This window comes from Chlamydotis macqueenii, chromosome 12 (assembly GCF_036417535.1).
Source record: "Chlamydotis macqueenii isolate bChlMac1 chromosome 12, bChlMac1.mat, whole genome shotgun sequence".
NCBI classification, from domain to species: Eukaryota; Metazoa; Chordata; class Aves; order Otidiformes; family Otididae; genus Chlamydotis; species Chlamydotis macqueenii.
The window spans coordinates 9,645,710-9,666,939 of NC_141567.1; the positions used below are offsets into that span (position 1 = coordinate 9,645,710).

The following is a 21,230-nucleotide window of genomic DNA, read 5'->3' on the forward strand; positions in this document are numbered from 1 at the left end:
CCCAGATAAACAGAGGCTGTGGGGAGGCTGAGGCCCTGGGAAATTCTAGCAAAGGCTGTGCGACCCTTCCTTTTAGAAACACATAGTTTGCCAATGTTAATTTTCCATTTGGAAGCTGAGCAAAGGCAGAGGTGGATTTAAGGGAAGATCTACAAATCCAGCAGGCAGAGAGCAGGCCCTGTACTTAAGTAGTTTTGTGGATCTAGGATCTATAGCTAGGAACATTATGAATGTTCCTGGAGGCTGCTACAGAGAGAGGGGAACAGGAGGCAGCATTAAAAGGTCAGCAACCCCAGATTATCACCAAATCTTTCAGTGGAAAATCCTTTTGATCTTTCTTTCACAGAGTACATTTCATTGGATTAGACACTTTTCAGGCTTTTTGTCATCTCACCCCCACCCCAAACTAGGTGGCAGTAAAGGCTTTTAACTTGCAAATTCTGGAGGAAACTCGAGGATGTTGACTAGACAGAGTTAGTCACCTACTACACGTTTACCACTTTGAAAACAATAGAGTTCAGTCAGGGATTTGTTGCTTCAGATCTTGATATTAAAGGAAAAAAAAAGGCACTTTCGGCTTGTTATCTGCAATGGGATGGCACAGAAAGCTCTGATATAATCCTAGACTGAGAGAACACCCCTGACTGGAGCTGCTATCAGGCCTGAGTAGAGCGTGCCTCTTTTTAGGATGGCTGTGAACTGTCTCACCCAGATGTCTGCTGAATTCTGCCAAGATTTTTGTTTATTTTCTCTCCTTTAAATGCCCAAGTGGCCAGAGATTAAGTATATTAAACTTTTCTAGCAGAGTACCACCCAAGATGCAGCTAGGTGAACTGTGCATTTAAAGAGAAGCCTGCACCAAATTAATTAAGGGTTAATAGCAAATGCTTTTCAAGTGATCTAGCTTGCTAGAAGAAACACTGCAAAATCATTTTCGAAATGCCTCTTTAAGCATCTTCTCTGCATTTCTTATTCTGATGAGCTCCCTAGGCGAATGGGACTGGAAAGCCCTAGTAGGATTTTGCTACTTGGCAATGCCTCCACCTGCTGTCGCAGAGCATTCATTAGTTCTTGAGGTATTTCCTAACAGCACTACTAAAATCAGGCTTCTGGAAGAAAGTGTTTGTCTTCGTTTGCTCCAGACAGATTAGAACATATAGATCCTGCTCTGATGCTGCTGTTGTGGCCTTCTTAGCCCCTACAGAATACCACTGAGTAAAACCCTTTTATATTTGGAGTTTTACTGTATTTCAATCAGTTTCCATATGCTGTTTGTAATAATGTTCTTCCTTTAGCTATGATTCCCTCAGGATCTCTGTGTCACAACAGAAGCAGGACTTTCAGGAACCATACACATCCAAAAATTATTCCTAACATCAATTGTTAATCAGATGTAATTATTTATTTTCAACCTCTTCTAAAAACTTGCATTTAGAAAACTAGTTTTTAAATGCTAGTATATTAGTGGCCACATTTTCAAAAGCAACTAAAAGTTTCCAAGTAGAAGGGGCCGAATTTTTGGAAAACACTAAAGCCTAGTCCTTAGGTTTTAAAAAATCTGAATCATATTTTGACTAAAAACCATCCTGCTAAAATCAGCAAAAGTAACTATACACCATTGCAAAGCTGGGCCTAAGAATTGTCCTTTTGAAATTGGTGATGGAAACTGAATACGCAGAAGTGCCAATTATCTCCATAAATTAGTCAAGCATAGCTACTGTTTAGCCATATGTCAAAATATTAGTCTGTCTGAACCAACTGGAGGTGTCAAATTAATTTGCTATCCATTTTGACTAAAGACTAGAATCTATTTCTATCTTATTACTTTAGCAAGTTATAAGCATGTTTATAGCAAAGTTTTGAGCTGCATTCTCCTTTATCATGCTATTTATTTTAAATAATTAATTTTTCTCCATGTTTTTTTTTAATTCAAGCTGAAATTTTTGCAAGCCAAATTAGGAGAAATCTCATTTTTTAGTTTAGATCACTTTCAAGAATTTTTTTTGCATAGCAGTAGTGTTTTGGCTTTGTTTTTTTTTGCTTTTTTGTTTGTTTGTTTGGGTTTTTTTTTGTAGGAAACACCAACCTGTAAGGAAAGGCCTTTGGAAATACAAAATGGTTTCCTGCACAGTAAAGCTGCGTGTCAACGGACCCGCAGCAACTCAACCAGTAAGTTGCCAAGAAGTAATCTCTTCTCTTGTGATGTTCAGGGAGTGCACAGCACAGCACTTCATTCTGTGATGGTACTGCAGTGTTGAAAGAAACTGCAACTATTGTCCAAATTTAGTCTGGGATCCTCAGCTAAGAATTGCTGATGCATCAAAGCATCAGCCTTTATATTCACAGTCCACTACAGTCAGGGATTTTGTGCATAAGCATTCAATTTTACATTTTTAAAGGTGTATTCTAAATAGGCCAATGCTGTTTTGATAGTGAATTTTTGCTTTTTACTATATTTAACATTAATGGCTATACCTCCAGTAAGGATTGAAAAGATCACTCCCTTCAGAGAGAGATTTACAAGAGAAAAACATTTTTAAGCAATATTTACCTGATAAAATTAATGTACAGAGATGTCCAATGCTTGAGAAATAACCCAGCCTCTCTCTCCATGTCTGACAGGTGTAAACCCGTACTGGGTGGGAGACATGGACTGCATGACGCCCCAGAAAGCCATGCCCCTCAGAGACCGGCAGCCCCACACTCTCCATGCCAGCCGCAAAGCTCTTTCACAACAGCTGGACTGCTCTGGAGGGAGAAACCCAGTAAGTGCTACAGGAAATCACCTGAAAAACCAGACAAAAGTGTCTCCATTAAGAACCTCTCCTTAGCAGTCGCTTTCCTGCCAAAACCTACCTTCCTTGTAGGCCCTGTCAGGGAAGATAGCACTTGCACTGTTTGACCCCATCCCTCCTGTATGAGGAGGAGGAGAGCAGGAAGGGCTCTGAGCCAGCAAAACCCCATTTCTTGAGCAGCTTTTACAGGTTGTGTTGCCCCAGCAGGTTTTACAGCGTATGTAAATCCCACTGTGTGGTTTTGCAGCACCTTGGTAACCACTTGGACCCTCCTCAGAGCTGAACAGGCCCTTCCTGGCTGTCTCCCTGGTGCTGGCCGCGGAGGTGCTCTGTGCACGTGGCCCATAAATCCCTGCACTGAGCTTTGGGCCTTGCCGCCGCAAGCCTCCCGAGTCACCTCCGTTGGCCCAGCCATGGCCACAAGCAGGTGTGGACTCGCCTTGTGGCTGGCAGTTGCTGCCCCCAGCTGCACTGGCTGTGTGAGGCTTCCCCTTTCTGCCTCAAAGCGACTCAAACATAGTTAAACAACTTCATTAATGTAGGATAGAGACTGACAGTCTCTTGCTTTCCAGAGGAATTCCAAGCGATTTGTCACATGCAGGGAGAGCGGAGCCTGGGCAGGGTAGAGAGGGTGTGGGTATTTATGGCTGAAGATCTCCAGGCTCAAGCCTGGAGTGAGGAGATGGAGGTGAAGCTCCTCACTCTCAGCTGCCACATCCCACCCTGCCTGAGGGACTCACTGCTGCTCCCCTGCCTTTTCCTGGCCAGTCCCTCACCCTGGGGGCATCACAGACTGACCTAGGGCTTAACAGGGCTGAGGAGGTGGCACACTGGAGCACAAACCCAACCAAACAACACCTGTGCAGACAGACAGACCTTCAGGGATTTGCTGGGCTTCCTCCTGCTTGAAGGTCCTGCGTGGCAGATGCTGCACGTTGGAAGAGGCTCTTCGGCGGCATCCTGGTTTCGGGTGCCATTACCCACCACACACAGAAATACAAAATACACCCCCTCATACAGAAGCAAAAGAAATTTGAAAACTTCCACTTTCAGATTCAGAAGCCCTACAATGGAATAAGCAATAACCCAGATCTGGCAGAGGTATACTTTTCAGAGAGCATGTTTTTAGTATTGCACAGACATTTCCCTATTTATTCAGTATGGGATTTAGAACATGATTAAGAATCTTGTTTTCATGTCAAAATTGAGATATTTTCTCACATATGCAGAAGCTGAAATTTTGGCTGATGTTCCACACACTTCAAAATCTGTTAGTTTCACTTTGCTGCATTAAAAAAAGGTGTTGAACTCTCTTGGGCCTCTAAGGAGTGCAATTAACTCTGGCCCTGCTTAACTCCATGCATAGTTAGCTTTAGGTAATGACTTTTGTCAGTGCTTAAATTAGTTTGTAATACCCAATTCCGTGTTCAAACAGGAGGTTTTCATTAAGTGTTTCATTAAAGGTTGATTAAAATGGGTCAAATCTTAGGGGCCTGAATTGAGAAACCCACTGTCCGTGGAATGGAGGGAGGAAAAGTGCTGAGAAATTGCTTGTCTTGATTATCAAGCGAAAAGGATGTGCTTCATCTCTTTCAGCTGTAGGAAGAAGCCTATGTGGTGGCTTAACAGAGACAGTGGAGGGTAGTTTACAGTCTGAAGAACTTTTGTGAGCATTAATTCGTATTTTGGGGGAAATGCTGAAAACAGGTTCTATATGTGCCAAGATAAGGTTATTTAGTGGCAAGATGAGGGAAGGAGTTAGAATTTCTTGTTCTTATTTCAGTTCTTCAAGGCAAATATGATAATACTTGTTTAGGATCTCTAATGGACACAAATGAGATTTTGGCATGGAGAAACAAATGAGATCACAAATATAACTTTCTACGCCATCACTCCACTTGAAGGGCCAACATTCTAGTTTCCCTCTAGTTTAGTTGTTGCAGGACAATTTCAGTGAGCAGTGATTGTCTGAATAAAAAGTGGCTTCTGAAAATTGGAGAAAATATATATATATTTTTTAAATCTTTAGTACCATAAGTTATAAGGAGGAAATTTTGAAATAAACAAGCTGTCCTAATGTATCTCCAATAATTTATTGTTCTGCATTTAAAGGTTTTTTGTTTGGGTCTTTTTTGTGTGTTCACAGGCAATTTCGAGGCCATCTAGATCACTAAGTACAGCACAGCTAGTGCATACATCTTGTGGCTCACAGGCTTCAGTAATCTCAAACATCGTATTGATGAAAGGACAAGGGAAGGTGAGACTGGCTCTGTTTATTTACCGTCGGGTTTTACTTTGTTTCACAAATGTAAGCTGCAAAGTGCAGGGAAGTGACTTCAGGTATTAATGTTGCTACTTCTGAGTTGCCAATTCACATCCAGGCTTTGCTAGGAATGATTATCATCACTTGCTTCTTAACCTTCTGAAGCATCTCTCTGCTGAAGCACAGTCTTCAAGTTCTAATAACACAGCCACGCCAAGCTAGCCACACCACTGCTGACATTCACTGCTACCCTTTTTGGCAGCTGGAGGTAGGCTTGAAATCATAGACTCTGTGTCATCTGTAAGTTGCACTAGCACAGCAACCTTAGAGCTTCCTTCAAGTCAGAGTTGAGCCATAAAGACAGTTCTGTGGAGAAGGAAAACAAGAGCTACCAGGAATACAAACTACCTCCGTAAAAACCAGTAAACACTTGCAAAAAGACACAATAAAAACTGGAGAAAGACAGAAGATAATTAAGATAGAAGATAATTAATCTCTCAAGGCACGTTTTTGGTTCAAGGGCAAAAAAAAAAATTCAGATGCCTTCCTGTGTGCTTACAATAGTGTATTAATTGATTGCAACAACAACAAAAGCAAATAATGAGGGCATTCTGCTGAAATTTTCATTTGCTTTTACTACTAGTATGTGGTTGACTATTTTTTCATGGATTATACCACCTTGTTGACCAGTACTGCCCTTGCAGGTAACGCAGAAGATACTGCAAATTAACTATTATAAGAACTGAACATGGGCTCTCACACGCTGTTTTTCTTCTATAAATTAGGGATTGGGCTTCAGTATTGTTGGAGGGAAAGACAGCATTTATGGACCAATAGGCATCTATGTCAAAACCATCTTCCCTGGTGGAGCTGCTGCTGCTGATGGAAGGCTACAAGAAGGTGTGAAGTTCCTCTTCTTTCCCTTTTCCCTACTCCAGATTTCGAAAGAATGCTACCAAAAGGCAGAGTAAAGTGAAGCTGAAATGAGCCATAAGTGACTTTTACACCTGCATCCATTATTGTATTTGCAAGATTCCTTTTGAATACATGTATGTATCATGTAACTTATTGCAAAATACAGTAATAGTAACATGGTGCAATTTTTGTCTTTAAAACCAGGTGATGAAATCCTGGAACTGAATGGAGAATCTATGCATGGATTAACACATTATGATGCTTTACAAAAATTCAAGGTTATGTACTCTCCTTCCAGTACAATGTCTGTCTTTACATACAACGTGCGTGTGAACTCAGCCCATTCATTCATATCTTTTCTTTCTAGCAGGCCAAAAAGGGTCTTCTGACACTTACAGTCAGAACAAGCTTCAGCACACCTCATTCTGCTTCCAGCTGTCTGTCACCCAACTTGTGTCAATCCCTGAGCTCTAGTACATGCATAACCAAAGAAAACAGCTCTTTCAGTTCTGAAAGTGCAGCATTCTCATTAAATGCTACAAAGCCCAATGACAGGGTCATAATGGAAGTAACCCTAAACAAAGGTAAGTGCAAAAATTAACTGAGCACTGGCAAGGCACTGATTCACAAAACGCTGTTCGTTCGCTCTCTGTCTTTCCTCACTAACCTGATTCTTTTCCTGAACTAAGTTTTTTTAATATACTAAAATTAGGACTTTATGCCTGTCTTAGTGCTAACAGCTATCTATCAGCTATCTATCAGCAGGATTTTGAACACCATCTGTCCTCAAGAATCAATTAGTCATTTTTGTTTCACTCAAGCATTAGAGTCAGATTCATATCCTTCACATGAAAAAGTAAACATCTTGGCAACAACTACCAATTATTAAGCAGATTATGCAACTCTTACCCTTAATTATGTAAGCAGTTCATTTCATTCTTGAAAAGGCTTAAAAACAAATAAAATACATATCTATATCTTCTTGTAGTTCTTTCACCTCCTCTCCAACTGTCATCATCATCTATTTATAAACAACCACTGGCAGCATGAAATAAACTTTTAAATATGGGAACATCAAAACAACGAACAAAGCAAAGTCTCTATGAGGTAACAGTATGACTTACCAAACACACAGTGTGGGATCTAACATCAGAGTCATTCTCCAGAGCAAAGAGCGGAAATTCACAAAAATTTTAAGCTGTATTATATAAAACAGAAAGACAATTGAGATGATATAGTGAACAGTCGCCACATATCCTTTCCCTTGTTTTTTTTTCCCCCCTCTCCTTAATTTTTGTTCCTTTTTAATTTTTGTTCTTTAAAAAATTCTATTCTGTCTCCTTGTAAAGTAATTTGAATTCTTTCTCTAACAACATATATTTTGCAAAATAAATCTGCATTGCATTGTGTCTGTGACACACCAGTAATGAATTGCAAACGAGACCTTGGAACCCCACAAGCAATACTGGTGTGCAATTACTTTAATCATGGGCAGGGGGAAGGCAAAAAGCAGCAGGAGCAGCAGCTAATATTGAATGTGAAACATTCATGAACCCAAGACTTCGGTTCTGTTTTGTATAGAAAAAATAATTACATCAAAGATAGTTTTAAAAAAGGTGTCTCCAATGGTTTGTTTTGACTGCTTCTTATGTCTTTTTTAACTAATATTAATTCTTTCAGAGCCAGGTGTTGGCCTTGGAATCGGGTTATGTAGCATCCCTTACTTTGAGTGTATTTCAGGGATTTTTATCCACACCCTCTCACCAGGTTCAGTGGCACATATGGATGGAAGACTCAGGTAGGATGAGAAAGAGTGTCTGTCTTATACCACAAATTTTTTATTGCTGTTTTATGGGTTTATTTTTGATCTGTTTAGGCAGGAAGTCATAATGCTTACTGGGAGTTTTGGGTTTAAAGCATAGGCACTCTTCTGAGAGTTTGAGCACACATATTTAGGATATATGGGATTTCCAGATAAGTGGCAATCCAGTGAAATTATTGTCTCTTGTCCAGGCTAGCTTTGGGAGTCTTAGACAAGCGTATAACATTCCTCCTGGAGAAGATTTCTGAGTGAGCAGGTATCCGGAAAAACCCAAACATATGGCTTATTCTAGCTTGTTTGAGCACTAATATTTCCTGACACAAGCTCCTCAAATTCTATCCCTTCTTCCCACACAGAAATACAGATTTGCTGAAATGAGCTTTATAGAATCATAGAATCATTTAGTGGGAGTGTAGAAATTTACTTCGTAAGATTTATGACCAATTAGTAGTGTTGATTATATTTAGAATTGAACAGAACACAACATTTTCAGTGAAGGCTTTTAAATTAAATTTTACGTTCTCTGTAACCTCTGTGCATGTCTAAGACTTTAGCTGAAAGAACTGTGGTCTTATACTATTTGGAAATTTGCATGATATGAATGAGTGTCTTCAGTCAGACTCTTAAAATATGTGTATTGTAGTAGAGCAGAGAAGGGCAGTTTCAGTTTCCATGTGGACCAAATTTGGATTTAATCTAGAAAGATTCAGTCTAGCAGTCAGGACAATTACAATAGTTTGCCACTAGAATTTTTCTATTAACAAGTTATTCATATGTAGCAGAAACACAACAGCCTTTCTGATCTTAAATAACACTAGCAGACCATGATGACATGAAAACTGAAGTGTTAACTTGAAAGGAAGGAAGGAAGATGTAGGTGGAAGCAGCAGCTGAGCTGCATATGGCAGAAAGATCACAGACATGAAGTGTGCGTAGCTGAACATGAAGAAGGCTCAAATGTTGCATGCAACAAGGCAGTTAAGATCAAAAAAACCTTGATGTTCAACTCATTCCCACTCCATTTTCTGTAACAGAAAGAGAAAAATAATGGTTTAATCATTAATTTTAATGCAATGAAATTAGAGGTCAGCCACATGGATTTGCTTTTTGTATACTTTCCCATGGGTGAGACAAAGTTGAGAGAAAAAGAAAATCTGCTTTGTTTACATCCTCTCTCTTTTTTTTTTTTTAATATCTCTGTAGGTGTGGAGATGAAATTATTGAAATTAATGAAGCTTCAGTACAAAATATGACTCTTAATGAAGTTTATGCTGTGCTAAGCCATTGCGATCCTGGTGCAGTGCAAATTATTATTAGCAGACACCCTGAACCACAGGTAGCACACTCTGTATTCTTTCTCACTTTCAATAAAGCACATATTGAGAACTAAGACTAAGTGAGGGAGCAGGTACTAATCTAAAACAGGTGGAAAAATGTTGATAAAGATGCTAATCTCTTTATAAGTGTTGCTGCATTCAAACAAGCCTGAGATATGCACTGTCTTAAATATAATAATTTAAGATTTGAAGGTCACCGGAGACAGTCTTGCATGAGTTTCTGTGCTGTGAGTAAGAAAACTACAGAAATAACATTTAAGGAATGAACAAAAATACATTTCTTATTCAAGAAAGAATTCCCAATAATAAGAATATAATTTGAAAGAGGGAACATACCCCCCCCAAAGAAATAAATATTTATATGCCTGTCTTTCAGTAATTAAAATTTAGATCTCGCCCAAAAAATATTTATAACTAAATTAAAATATTTTATTCTTGCAATGTTTTTCTACAAAATACTTCCTAACACTAAATACTGTATAAATTATTATCAAATTTAAAGCATTGCATAATTTTTAACTAAAACACAGTATTAAATTATCTTATAGTGATAAATCCAAAACTGTACTTCTAGTGAAATATGCAAAAGAACATTTATCTTTGAAAGATCCCATTTTACCTAAACAACTAATATAAACAGCACATCCATCGATATACTTCAGCTATACTGGAATATATAAAAATTTAACGGTGTGCACTTAGCTTTAAATTTAACTGATGTGTGATAGAACTAGGTCTATTCATTTCCACTAGAGGACTTGCAAGACTTGGAAATCTTTGCGAAAGGAATAAATGTTACTCACCCCACAGCAGTCTCATGAGAGTCTAATGGCATGGTATTTCCTAGGTATCTGAGCAACAGCTAAAAGAAGCTGTTGCACAAGCTGTGGAAAACAACAGATTTGGAAAGGAGAGACACCAGTGGAGTACTGAAGGTAAGGGAGTAAGTGTGTTCATTGAGACGTGATAATTTTGATTTAAATTATCTATAGGATGAGTACAAGCTGTATTAGCATCTTTGGTAACAGTGAACTAACCCAGAGTAGAAAGGAAGGAGGGGAAGCCTCAAAGGACAGCACTTCTAACGTGCCTCCTAAGATACGTTACCAGAGTGATGAGAAAAGACCATGTCTGTCTGATCATCAGCAAATTTTTTTTTGTGCAAACTTCCTCTCGCTCTTGCTCATCCTCTCCAATTCATAACCTCTGCTTAAAGCTTTTCAAACAACTGTCAGTGGGTGACAGGACTTACAAGAGCAAGGAACTGTACAATGCAGGTGATATCCTGGGGACAAACACCTTGATAATCCCCTTGTGAGGGAAGGCATATGCAGTCATGGTTAGAGCTATTTGCCCAGTTCAGCAATGACATCCTCCGACAGTAATATATTGCAATGATACTCCTTTCAGCATCCTCATTTCTTCTAAAGGACCAAAGGAAACAAAATCATCATAAGTAAACTGTATTGCTGATATATATATATATATAAGGAGAATGTAATGTTATTTTGCTGTAACTGTTGACTCTTCAATGCATAAATCATGCCTTTGCCTCAACCAATGGAGATATTTAGCTGCAAATTGAATCAGCTGAATCTTAGAAGTGAGCACTTCGCATGTATCTGAACAGACATTTGGAGTGTGTTCCTCATACAGGTGTTAAACTAGAAGCAAGCTGGCATGGAAGACACCCATGTGAAAAACATATTGAAAGGAACGCTGCTCATTGCAACCACAGGACACAGAAGCTAATGACCCGCTCCAGCAGTGACAGCAGCTACAACCCGAGGTCCTCATGTAGTAACGGTGCTGCATACCAACTGCCTGACTTGAAAGCAAGAGTACATAGCATTGACGTACCAATTACCAGACAACCTGGCCTGCTGTACTCATTGTCTGGTAATAATTCAGAGAAAAATTCTCCTCCTACTTGTAGTGAGGGAGGTCGACCCTTGCAAAACACTAAGAAATCATCAGAGATCCTCGTTAGAAAACCTAAATCATCAAAGCCCAAACCTCCACCAAGGAAATATTTTAAGCAGGACTGTACATATAATGACCAGTGTAACGCAGACAGAAAAGAAAAACTTGTATCGGAAGTGGCTGTATTGCCTTCTGCAAGTGTTCAGGTAAAGCAAAACTTGAAAAATGTTTCTTCTTTGTGTTTTTGCGAGGCAGGGGAAGGAGGAAGGTGAAGTGACTTTGTATGATGGCAGGAAGAAAGGCAGGGAAGAAAGAGAAAGTGTGCATACATATGTGAGCACTGGGTGAAGGGGATGAGGCTCTCCTGTTTTGAAAATATTGTATGTATCTTGGTGAATCCAGTTTAGGTCAAAATGTGATGTTCAAACTAAGGTCAGAAGGCAGAGAAGTGCCTGAATAAAATTTTCTTCCATATCAAGGAATCTGAGTTAAAATCCTAGTGAGAGCACCAGTGAGAATGAATTTGGCATTCCTTGTCAACATGTGCCACTGTTGATATCAGACACTCACTGGTTCCAGTGTGACTGGACCAGTGATGTGCTCTGGGCTGGGACTGGAGGAGTTTGCACAGCCTCTGATGTCAGCTTGGTACGGTTGATCCTAACCTCGACACTTACAGAGTCAAATCATTTATGAAGCAGAGAAGTTGTGAAATAATTTCTTTGTTTCAGTAGTGGATTTCTATTGGAAGAAAGCGCTAACATTATGTATAACAGGTAGTCCTGGGCTCATATAAGTTTCTTGAGACCAGGAGGTACTAAATAAATTTACTTAAATTGCAAGGCGCATACTTCTTTGCTGATGAGCTACAGTATTTGAAAACTGAGTGTATATTTGTGCGTTAATAAATTTCAGTTCCCTCTTATCTAAGATAGAACAGAAAGAGTGTTTCACATTTGCATGAGTGTGAGGGATTGAGAGATCTGCATGTTGAAACAAAGTTGTGGTTTGCTTAAAAAAGAAACCATTTTCCTCTGGGTTTAGCAATATGCTAGCAAAAACGAGCAGATCTCAATGCAATGCAAACAAAACCCCTCACAGTTCTGAAGCTGCAGACATCAAAATAAAACGATACAGCTCAGACTGAAGTCCATGTATAATGTTAATATCCATGAAAGTTTCAATTGAGCACCTCATGTAAGGTCACTCTTTTACCATCCCCTAAGAAGAGAGCAGTAGAAACATTCATCAGCAACTACTACAAAATCACCTTTCAGAAGTAAAATTGAGGGAAATAAGTACTTGTTGAACTTAGCACTGCATGCAACTTATTTTTGTTCAGTATGCAGTTATTCTAAATGATAAGGAGAAAAAAAAATAATCTCAGGATCAATAAAGTCTATGAAAAGTCAAACTCCATTAATGAAGATAGCTTCCTCTAGTAAGACAGCCTGTATATCTCAGGGCAATAGCTCAAGTCCCCAGAAGAGAGGGTTTCTTGTCAGAATATATTTCAGATAATTAAGAGAAGGTTTTATTATTGCCTTTTTTTTTTTTTTTTAGCACTTATTCCCCAAATATTTTGTATTAGTCAATTTGAGGCCTACATACCACAGTTTTATATATGGGGGTTCTGCAGACTGAAAGGTTTCTTTTTCATAACCAAGAATGCTTAATTGATATTTTTAGCTGTGCTGTAGACCACATCAAGAAAAAGGTAGATATAACTGCCATTAGTAAATAGTAAGATAAAACTGTCTGTTTGTAGTGCTTCCACACATCTAACAGCAAGAGAACACAAGTGCAACTTTCAAGAAGGACCCTAGTAAGCAGGAGATGGAGAAAGGCTTTCCTAGAATAAGAAAGTTGCATAATAAACACCACCCCATTAAAGAAAAGCTAAGAAATTGTTCAAGTACTGATTTTTTTTTTTCAGGACAATCTCATTTGTTTCTAGACCTTCACTCTCTGTCCTGTTTGGTTTTGGTTCTTATTAGTAATCCTGGAGCTTAACTACATAGCATAGAGCATTTCCAGTGTCACAGCAGAGCAGATGGTAACTTGGTATCATTGATTACAAAGAAATCAAGTAATTCCAGAGCATGTGTTAATGATGTTGAGAGTGGCATTTGTTGCCACCTCAAACTAATCCACTCACTGTATGTTTCCAGCCAAAAACTCAAACTGCAGTAACGATTTAGCTTGTCTATCTTGTGCTTAAGGGCAAAAGGGCTTCAACAGAAAAGTGAGTTAGAGGAAACTGGCTTGGCTGGTTTGCAAAAGTCTGCTGAACATCTGATTTAAAAAAAAAAATTGAGAAGTATAGTAGGCACTCTTTTAGTTTATTATAAAGTTTGTTACTAAATTTTTGAGATGTTGCATTTTTTCACAGTCTGTTTACAAGTGTAAGCATAAAATATCATGCCAGCACACTTGAAATATCGACTAAATTAAGTTCTATGAAGATTACATCCCAAGCAGAAGTGAATGCTTGATTTCTATTCAATACTTCTTTTCAGATTAGAAACAAATGAAAATATGGGGTTTTTTTTCAAATTCATATATAGTGTGGTTTGTACAATTGCATTCTGACACGCTTCTGTTTCCTGTTTGTTCAGCAGGAAGCTGGAGAACCAATGCTAGAGGGACATCAAACTGATGTAACCCACAGTGTCTTTACCACTTCTCCTACAGCATATGATACTGAACACATAACTTCTGTTCCAGCAGGCAGAGATCAAGAAAGAAAAGTAAACTTAGGTATGTTTAATTCCATGAACTTTCTTTTGCAGGTGAACATAGCATTTAGTTTGGGTTCCAAAATGAGTATCGAGCTGACTTCACCTTCCTCTTTAACTGCAGACTTCAACCCATATCTGTAAATTTTGTGATTAACAGATGAAATTTCAAACTATTGATTAATCTTTGAAGAAAAGGGGAAAATATCAAAAGCAGCATAACAGATGATTTACTGTAAAAAAGTGTTAATGGACAAGTATACTATTGCTGTATTTCTTCAGATAGCACTGTTTATTTATATTGAAAATTTGCTATTAAAGGTTCGTTTTAACATTTCTAAAGCACATTTTTATGCATAGTTTCACGGCTCAAGTGTTGGAATGGTACAAAGTATTGATAATAAGTTAGTATCTCGTGCTAATTAGAATTAAGGAAACAGTGCTAAGGGAAGTAGACAATCTCAAGAGGTCTCTTAAAACTTAAACTGTTAGATAATTCTGTAACTGCTGGCTTAGGTCACTAAAAAAGTAGTGCCTTAAAAAATACATTTTTATTTACACTGAAGGAGATAACAACTGTGCAACTGCACAAAAGTTTGCTGCCATTCAGCTTTATCATGGCTAATATTAAAATGCTTAATTAGTCTGTGATGTAAAAAAAAGATTCTTACATTAGAATGAAATTTTTATTTACTAGAAAAAAAAGCAACTGAAAATGCCTATACAAATTTAAGAAAGCATAAATATTAATCAAAGTTCTTAATGGGAGAGTCTTTTTCGAGCAGGATATACTTAAAGAGGTAGGAAAGAAAAATTGTATTTTTAAAGAATTACTGTAACACCAGATTTTACACTAGGCTGCAAACAACATTGCAATTTTAACCCTCTATTTTAAATGTTATAGCCTGTGTCATGACTTCAGCACCCCAGAATTTTGGGTTACCTTTAGAAGTTGCTTTTCGAAAGGCAGCATCCCTTTAGAAAAGGGATCTTGTATATATGTACAGAATAGCCTTGCTTTTCAGTCAGTGTCAGGAATTGAAACTTGTAGATCAAGTGCTCTGAATTTTAAAGTTTAATTTTGTTAGAGACTTAAAAAAAATACCTGTTGGAGGCTTGAATCAAATTCAAATTTATTGAATTAATAGCAATGCCTAGATAAAGAATGGAGAAGGAGAATTATGAGGACACATTTATAATCAATGTTTCTCTAATACAGGGAATCCACTTTCATCGTTACAAAGGCCTATACTTAAAAGACAAGCACGAGTAGATTATAGTCTTGATACAACAACAGAAGACCCTTGGGTTAAAATTTCTGACTGCATTAAAAGCTTATTTAATCCTACCATGAGTGAAGACAACGTCCACTTAGATTTACAACCTGGCATCGACACAAACAAAGAGAATGAAAATCAAAGCAGCTCAGAGACAGTTCTGAAGAAATCAGAATCAGAAGTAGTCAGTTCAAAAGTGCTAAAATCAGATGAAAATGACAGTGTGAAAAAGGGTCCTCCTGTTGCACCTAAGCCAGCCTGGTTTCGCCAAAGTTTGAAAGGACTGAGGAAAGCAAATTCAGATCTAAAACCACAGGCAGATCGAAGTCTTCCTGACCTTGAGAGTATTTCCAGCAAAGAACTGCAATCCAGTTTATCCCGCGTCTCTCCTAGGGGATCATCAATAAAACAAAGAATAAGCTCATTTGAATCTTTGAGTGCTCCACAGTCACCTGAAAAAGTACACCGAAGGTTTAGCCTGAAACCATCAGACCAGAAAGAACACTCTCCCACTGCAACAGGGCCAGAAGTGGCTCCAGCTTATTCAAACCAAGCCTTTCTCCAACATCGTGAAACTAGCCAACAACAGACAAAGTCACTTGTGGTCATGGGTACGAAGAGCCTAGATAGATCTTCCCCTCCCAAGGAGGTTCTTGCGGCTAGCTCAGAGAAAAGCAACAGTGCCAACACTGAAAATTCCTCGGGTCTTTTAACTACTGAAGACATTGCAACTTCCCGTCTTGTATCGGTAGCAAAAGCACACAGCCTAAGATCACGAAGCTTCCCACTTACTGCTACACAGTCTTGTGAGATTATGAAGCCATTTGATGAAAAGTGTAGCAAAATATATTCCATCAGTAGCCAGGTGTCATCTGCTTTAATGAAATCTTTGCTTTGCCTTCCTCAGTCTCCAGTCTCTTCTGGAAATAATACATGGGAAACTCTGGACACATTGTCGCAGTCCTCTGTGGAGGAGGATGGGACTTCTCTCTCACCCACAAGTGAGAATCATCACCTGGACACTGGGTTTTCTCTAAAGTAAGACACCATATTTAAAAAATCAGATTTGCAGATCAGCACTGGTGAGCATCTGTGCTAATCCGCTGACAGATTAATATTCTAAGGTAGTGGCACACAACAGTAAAGCACAGACTAAGTGAAGACCTTTTTGGAGTGCAAAGGTTGACTAACTCACATGTTACATTTATTTTAATTTGTACTATATAAGCACATGTATATTGCAAGCTTCCTCCTACTGAAGCAGGAATATTTCTAGCATCTCCATGATGAAGGAGATTTAAATCTGTTTTTGCCTGGGGTCAAGAGATTACTCCTGTTCTTTTATGCGATGGATTCTACTTCGGTTTAGGCTGACATGATTAATTTATACTTGTATGTATTCATAATACTTATTATAGGAGCTACTACCCCAATTAAATGCTGAAAAGATCAAAAGGTAACTGCTCCAAAATTGTCTGTGCTATGCTTTTGTGGGTATGTTCTTTCATAACTCAATGTTTCTTTTTTATTCCTGTCACAATGGGACAGCCTCTCCGAGCTGCGAGAATATACTGTGAGCCTAGCAGACAATGAGAAAGAGAAAGAGGAACATGGCTCACCTCAAGCATCCGGTGTGTCAGGGCAGTCTGTCATCTCTCTACTTTCCCCTGAAGAGTTGGCAAAGCTTATAGAGGAAGTCAAATCGCTAGATGAAGAAACCTTAAAGGTAAATATGCTTTTTCTTTTTGTGCATGATTTTCAGAAAGCTGTGAAGTGGATGCACTTGGTTAATCTTTGCAACTTGATATTATAACAAATAAAATAGTAATCTCAATATGTACCAGTACTAATATTTATCTCTCTTGATCAAAATTCTTGAAGAAGTCTTCAAATATAGCTAAGCAAAAGTAATACCCATTTAACTAATGTGATAACAGTTACTCAGCAGGTAAGGTCAGTGTATGCAGAAGACAGCATTGATATTTTGGAGGCCTTTCATTTTATTTGGATTGCCAGTCTGAGATACCCAATGTCTCATATTTTTGGGATACTGAGCAACCTTTAGTCTTACTGGATTCATCTGGAATTGCGATAAAGCTCAGAATAAGTCAAAATCAAGGTTAAATGTGTGCATTCCATAACTGTAGAGACTTTTAAAGATTACTCATACTCAAAAAGCAGATAACATCTGCATGGAAAACACTTCAGCTTCTGCTGGCAGCTATATGCTTGCTGTGTTAAAACACTCCAAGCTGTGCAAAAGCAGCATAATTACGTTAACGCACCAATAAGCCTAAGCTAATATAACTTTTGCCTCTTAGCTAACTGCAGTGGCATGTCTCCCAGGTTAGTCTTAGTTTGTGTTTGTACTGCATGGAGCATGGGTAATGAATTCATGGCTGCCTATAGAATACTTGGTAGACATATTCAAACGTCAGAGACAAATTCTTACTGACCGCATCAAACTTTGCTAACACATTGCAAACAGAAAGCAGTTTGACAAGCAGGATTTATGAAAGCCAAGTTTTGTATTAATTTCTGTTTCTTGTCAACATCCCATGCTGATATTTTTGGTCTGATTAGCAATAAAAGCTATGTTGCCATATTACCCTCAATGGGCCATTAGCCTCTCATATCAAGTAGTCTGTCTCCATGGAACTTTAAGGCCAATCTCTGAGCAGCACATACCCTCTGCCTAGTTGCAGCTGGCCAGTAGATTCAATTGTGGAAGGAAACAAGACAATATCAAAACATGCAATTACAATTGCTCACATACTGAACATGATTGTGAAATTGTGTCCAAGAAAGCCATGTTTCCTTAGAAAACTCAGTTAAACAGTTGTTACCCTATACAAACTCATCTTTGGGATAACACAGTGATAGCTTACTCTACTCATTACAAAAAAACATTGTTAAAAAAATAAAATTTAGATTGAGAAGCAATTTTTAAGCTGCGACACTTATAGCCATGTGAGTTACATGCCAAATTTTTTCCAATTTTTCAATGAAAAGATCCTCTAACGTGATTCAGCAATATTTGTTCTTCCTACAGTACGTATCTATACTCTTCAATATAATGCAATTTATGGTCCAGATCCAATTGATAATCTGTTTACCAAACCAGAACAATTTTAGACACAAAACAGTATTTTATAAATAGGTAATTGATAGGTAAATTTGATCAAAACCAAATACTAAACATGTCTCAGTATGATGCTTATGCCACTAAGTCTCATTATAAAATGCACAATAGACAAAAAGAAAACATGCTGATTTTCCAATATCTATCGGGAAGTTCTTGACATTATTTCTTTCTCTACCCAGGAATTTGATGATATCCAGGTTACAATTTTGCATAAAGAGGAAGATACTGGTCTTGGATTCAGCCTGGCAGGAGGCATTGATCTAGAAAATAAAGTGATAACAGTAAGTAGCATCCTTCTTAAAAAATACTCCCAAAACAACTACTCTATCTAAAAATATATAAATTACTAGTTTTCTACTACAAAGGTTGGCTTTTGGCATAATCAAAGCCAGCAGCCGCACTGATAGTGTCAGAGGAATCATGGTCTTAATGGGTGAAAACAGGATCTTTCTGCACAGAGCTGCCCTCTTCAGGTGATTGGCAGTGGTAAGGAAGTAACCAACACCTTATTCACATGCTTATAGAAGACCATACAGGGTGGTCAGAAGAAATGAGGTAAGTGTATAGCCATGTAAGGGGTCTGGAAGATAGAGGCTGGCTTCACTTTCTTCCTCCCAGTAGCAGAACAGCAAGAGGGTCAGGAAGTAGCATAGGCCAAGCATGTGTCACAGGCAGCAAGGCCTTGGCCGTCTGATACTGGAGCTAGACAGATTTCCCAGCTCCTTGAAAAGGGCTGTACCCAGGAGAACTTATCAGTACAAATTTATTCAGCCCTCAGTCCTGAAATGTGCTAGAAGCAACTTGTTCCTGGCAAAGAATGGAAAATACACATGGTAAAAACTATTAACTGAGTCATCCAGTGATTCGTCCTTTTTTTTTTTTTTTCCCTCTTTCCTTGTGTATGTGGTGACTGGGCTTTTCAATAGGTTCACAAAGTGTTTCCCAATGGACTAGCATCTCAGGAAGGAACTATTCAGAAAGGAGATGAAGTACTGTCCATTAATGGAAAGTCTCTTAAAGGCGCTACTCACAACGATGCCTCAGCAATCTTGCGACAAGCTCGACAACCCAGACAAGCTGTTGTTGTCACTAGAAAAGCTAAAGATAAAGAAAAAAATCTCAATGTTTCAATCAACTCTAGTACATCTTCAGTAGCAAGTGATGCCTCACAGGAATCTGGTAAGTTCAGTGGCATTAGCTTGCCATCCTCACCTGCTAAGAAATCCTGGTTGTTCATAAAGCAGCTCAGCATTGGCTGTGTAAATTTGAGAAACATGACTAGAGACAGCATGGTTAATAAAACATTCCTGAAGCAGACATTTGGAATGGGAAAGAATAAATGGATTTCTAAAATAAAAGAACCCTCTGAAAAAAACCCAAGCACGATCCTTTGTATGAATTTATGTAGATACGCAAAGATTATTACTGTAGTAACATCTAATTGAAGGTATAATGACAACTCAGTGAACAGTGATTCTTTATTCTAATATTCTTAGATTCTAGCTTACAAGACTTTTTCACTGTAAAAGAGAATTTTGGTTTGAACAAACAATGTGCTATTGTTTGATAGAGCAGGTGGCTACATCTGAAACGTAGCAAGGTCAGATTTTTGCCAAACTTTTCACATTCTTAAGATATTTGTGGTTTGTTTGGTTTTTTTTTTTTGTTTTCTTTTTTTTTTTTTTTTTTTTCCTAAAACAGTCTGGACACCTGTAGCTTTATGTACATAGTGCAAAAATAAGCATTAGCAGGTTTGTAGTTGATACCAATTTCATAACTAACATAAAATCAAATGTTTACCTTAAATTTTGTTCATTTAACAGATTTTTCTAATTCTAGTAAATGTCACCAGCTTTCATTTTTATATTTCCATTCTGCTATGAATTCAAACAACTTTTTCTCCCCAGCTTCGCAGAGGGCCTTATAATGACAAAAAGAGGAATTAAAAGTTATCATTTTCTCTTTCATTTGTCAGTTTACGGTGCCTTTGCAAATAAAATAGAAGCATTTTTTTTTTTTTGTAACAGATGTTTCAGCTCTTCAGACTCGGTGGTGCCCATCTGCTAACTTTCCATTTGTTTCCAGCAACTGAAGATACAATCTGCACTGTAACTCTAGAAAAAACACCTGCCGGTTTAGGGTTCAGTCTGGAAGGAGGGAAAGGCTCTATTCATGGAGATAAACCCATCATCGTAAACAGGATATTTAAAGGTAAACACACCTAAATTAATACGACAGGTTCTTAGCTGATTCATACTTGTGCAGTTCATAACTGCTGATTTATACCCATAAAAATGGCATTTTTTTGGTAAATGCAGCATTGTCGTATGCAGTGTCAGTAATTTGTTTCCTGCTGAGACCAGGTGGTTTATGCTAAACATGCTGGTGAACCTTAATAAGTGAAAGATCTCTTAAAGCCTCCTCCACACAAAGAATTAAAAGAAATTAATTTTCTTTATCCAGGGACGGCATTAGAACAAAGCAGCCCTGTTCAGCCTGGTGATGAGCTATTACAAGTGCACACAACTGCCATGCAAGGACTCACTCGTTTTGAAGCATGGAATACAATCAAGGCATTACCTGATGGGCCCATCACAGCTATCATCAAGAGGAAGAATCCAAGTTCTGTTACCACCAAGTCATCTGAAACTTTGTAAAAGAAAGGATCAGACTACTGCTGATACTACAAACAAAAAGGGATTTTATTACTTGCGGCCATTTGGCTAGTACAGCAAGATACTCAGAAAGCGCATAAGAAAAGTACAGATGATCTTACTGCCAGTTATACAGCAAGCTGTCTGGCATAAAATAAGATGTGCATGATTCTCATTTCAACATTCAGAAACAGATGTTACAAAGTGTAGAATTATAAAAGAATGACTTTATTAATAATATACTGGTTGTAATAAAATATGTAACAGCTATAGTACTCTCCTATTTTAAGCCATTTACTTAAAAAATGTCAGAAGCACATTCTGTGTTAAGTTTTCAGTCCTACTGTACAAGTCTTGCTCC

General features: G+C 38.2%; 1 protein-coding gene across 2 annotated transcripts in view; it reads left to right on the forward strand.

The window, feature by feature from the left end:
* Window positions 1–21,139, forward strand: part of IL16 (interleukin 16) — a 36,612-nt gene extending 15,473 nt beyond the window's left edge. The window contains exons 5-21 of one of the 2 annotated variants that reach the window (XM_086757626.1): window positions 2,076–2,169; window positions 2,623–2,765; window positions 4,942–5,052; window positions 5,844–5,958; window positions 6,178–6,251; window positions 6,344–6,557; window positions 7,654–7,771; window positions 8,999–9,131; window positions 9,980–10,067; window positions 10,789–11,261; window positions 13,674–13,815; window positions 15,013–16,108; window positions 16,619–16,796; window positions 18,395–18,496; window positions 19,142–19,394; window positions 20,301–20,426; window positions 20,679–21,139. In XM_086757626.1, coding sequence (XP_086613752.1) covers window positions 2,076–2,169; window positions 2,623–2,765; window positions 4,942–5,052; window positions 5,844–5,958; window positions 6,178–6,251; window positions 6,344–6,557; window positions 7,654–7,771; window positions 8,999–9,131; window positions 9,980–10,067; window positions 10,789–11,261; window positions 13,674–13,815; window positions 15,013–16,108; window positions 16,619–16,796; window positions 18,395–18,496; window positions 19,142–19,394; window positions 20,301–20,426; window positions 20,679–20,872 — 3,654 coding nt within the window. In that variant the 3' untranslated portion in view covers window positions 20,873–21,139. The remainder of the gene's footprint in view (window positions 1–2,075; window positions 2,170–2,622; window positions 2,766–4,941; window positions 5,053–5,843; window positions 5,959–6,177; window positions 6,252–6,343; window positions 6,558–7,653; window positions 7,772–8,998; window positions 9,132–9,979; window positions 10,068–10,788; window positions 11,262–13,673; window positions 13,816–15,012; window positions 16,109–16,618; window positions 16,797–18,394; window positions 18,497–19,141; window positions 19,395–20,300; window positions 20,427–20,678) is intronic. The other variant, XM_086757627.1, reaches the window with a different exon arrangement.
* Window positions 21,140–21,230: the final 91 nt, after the last annotated feature.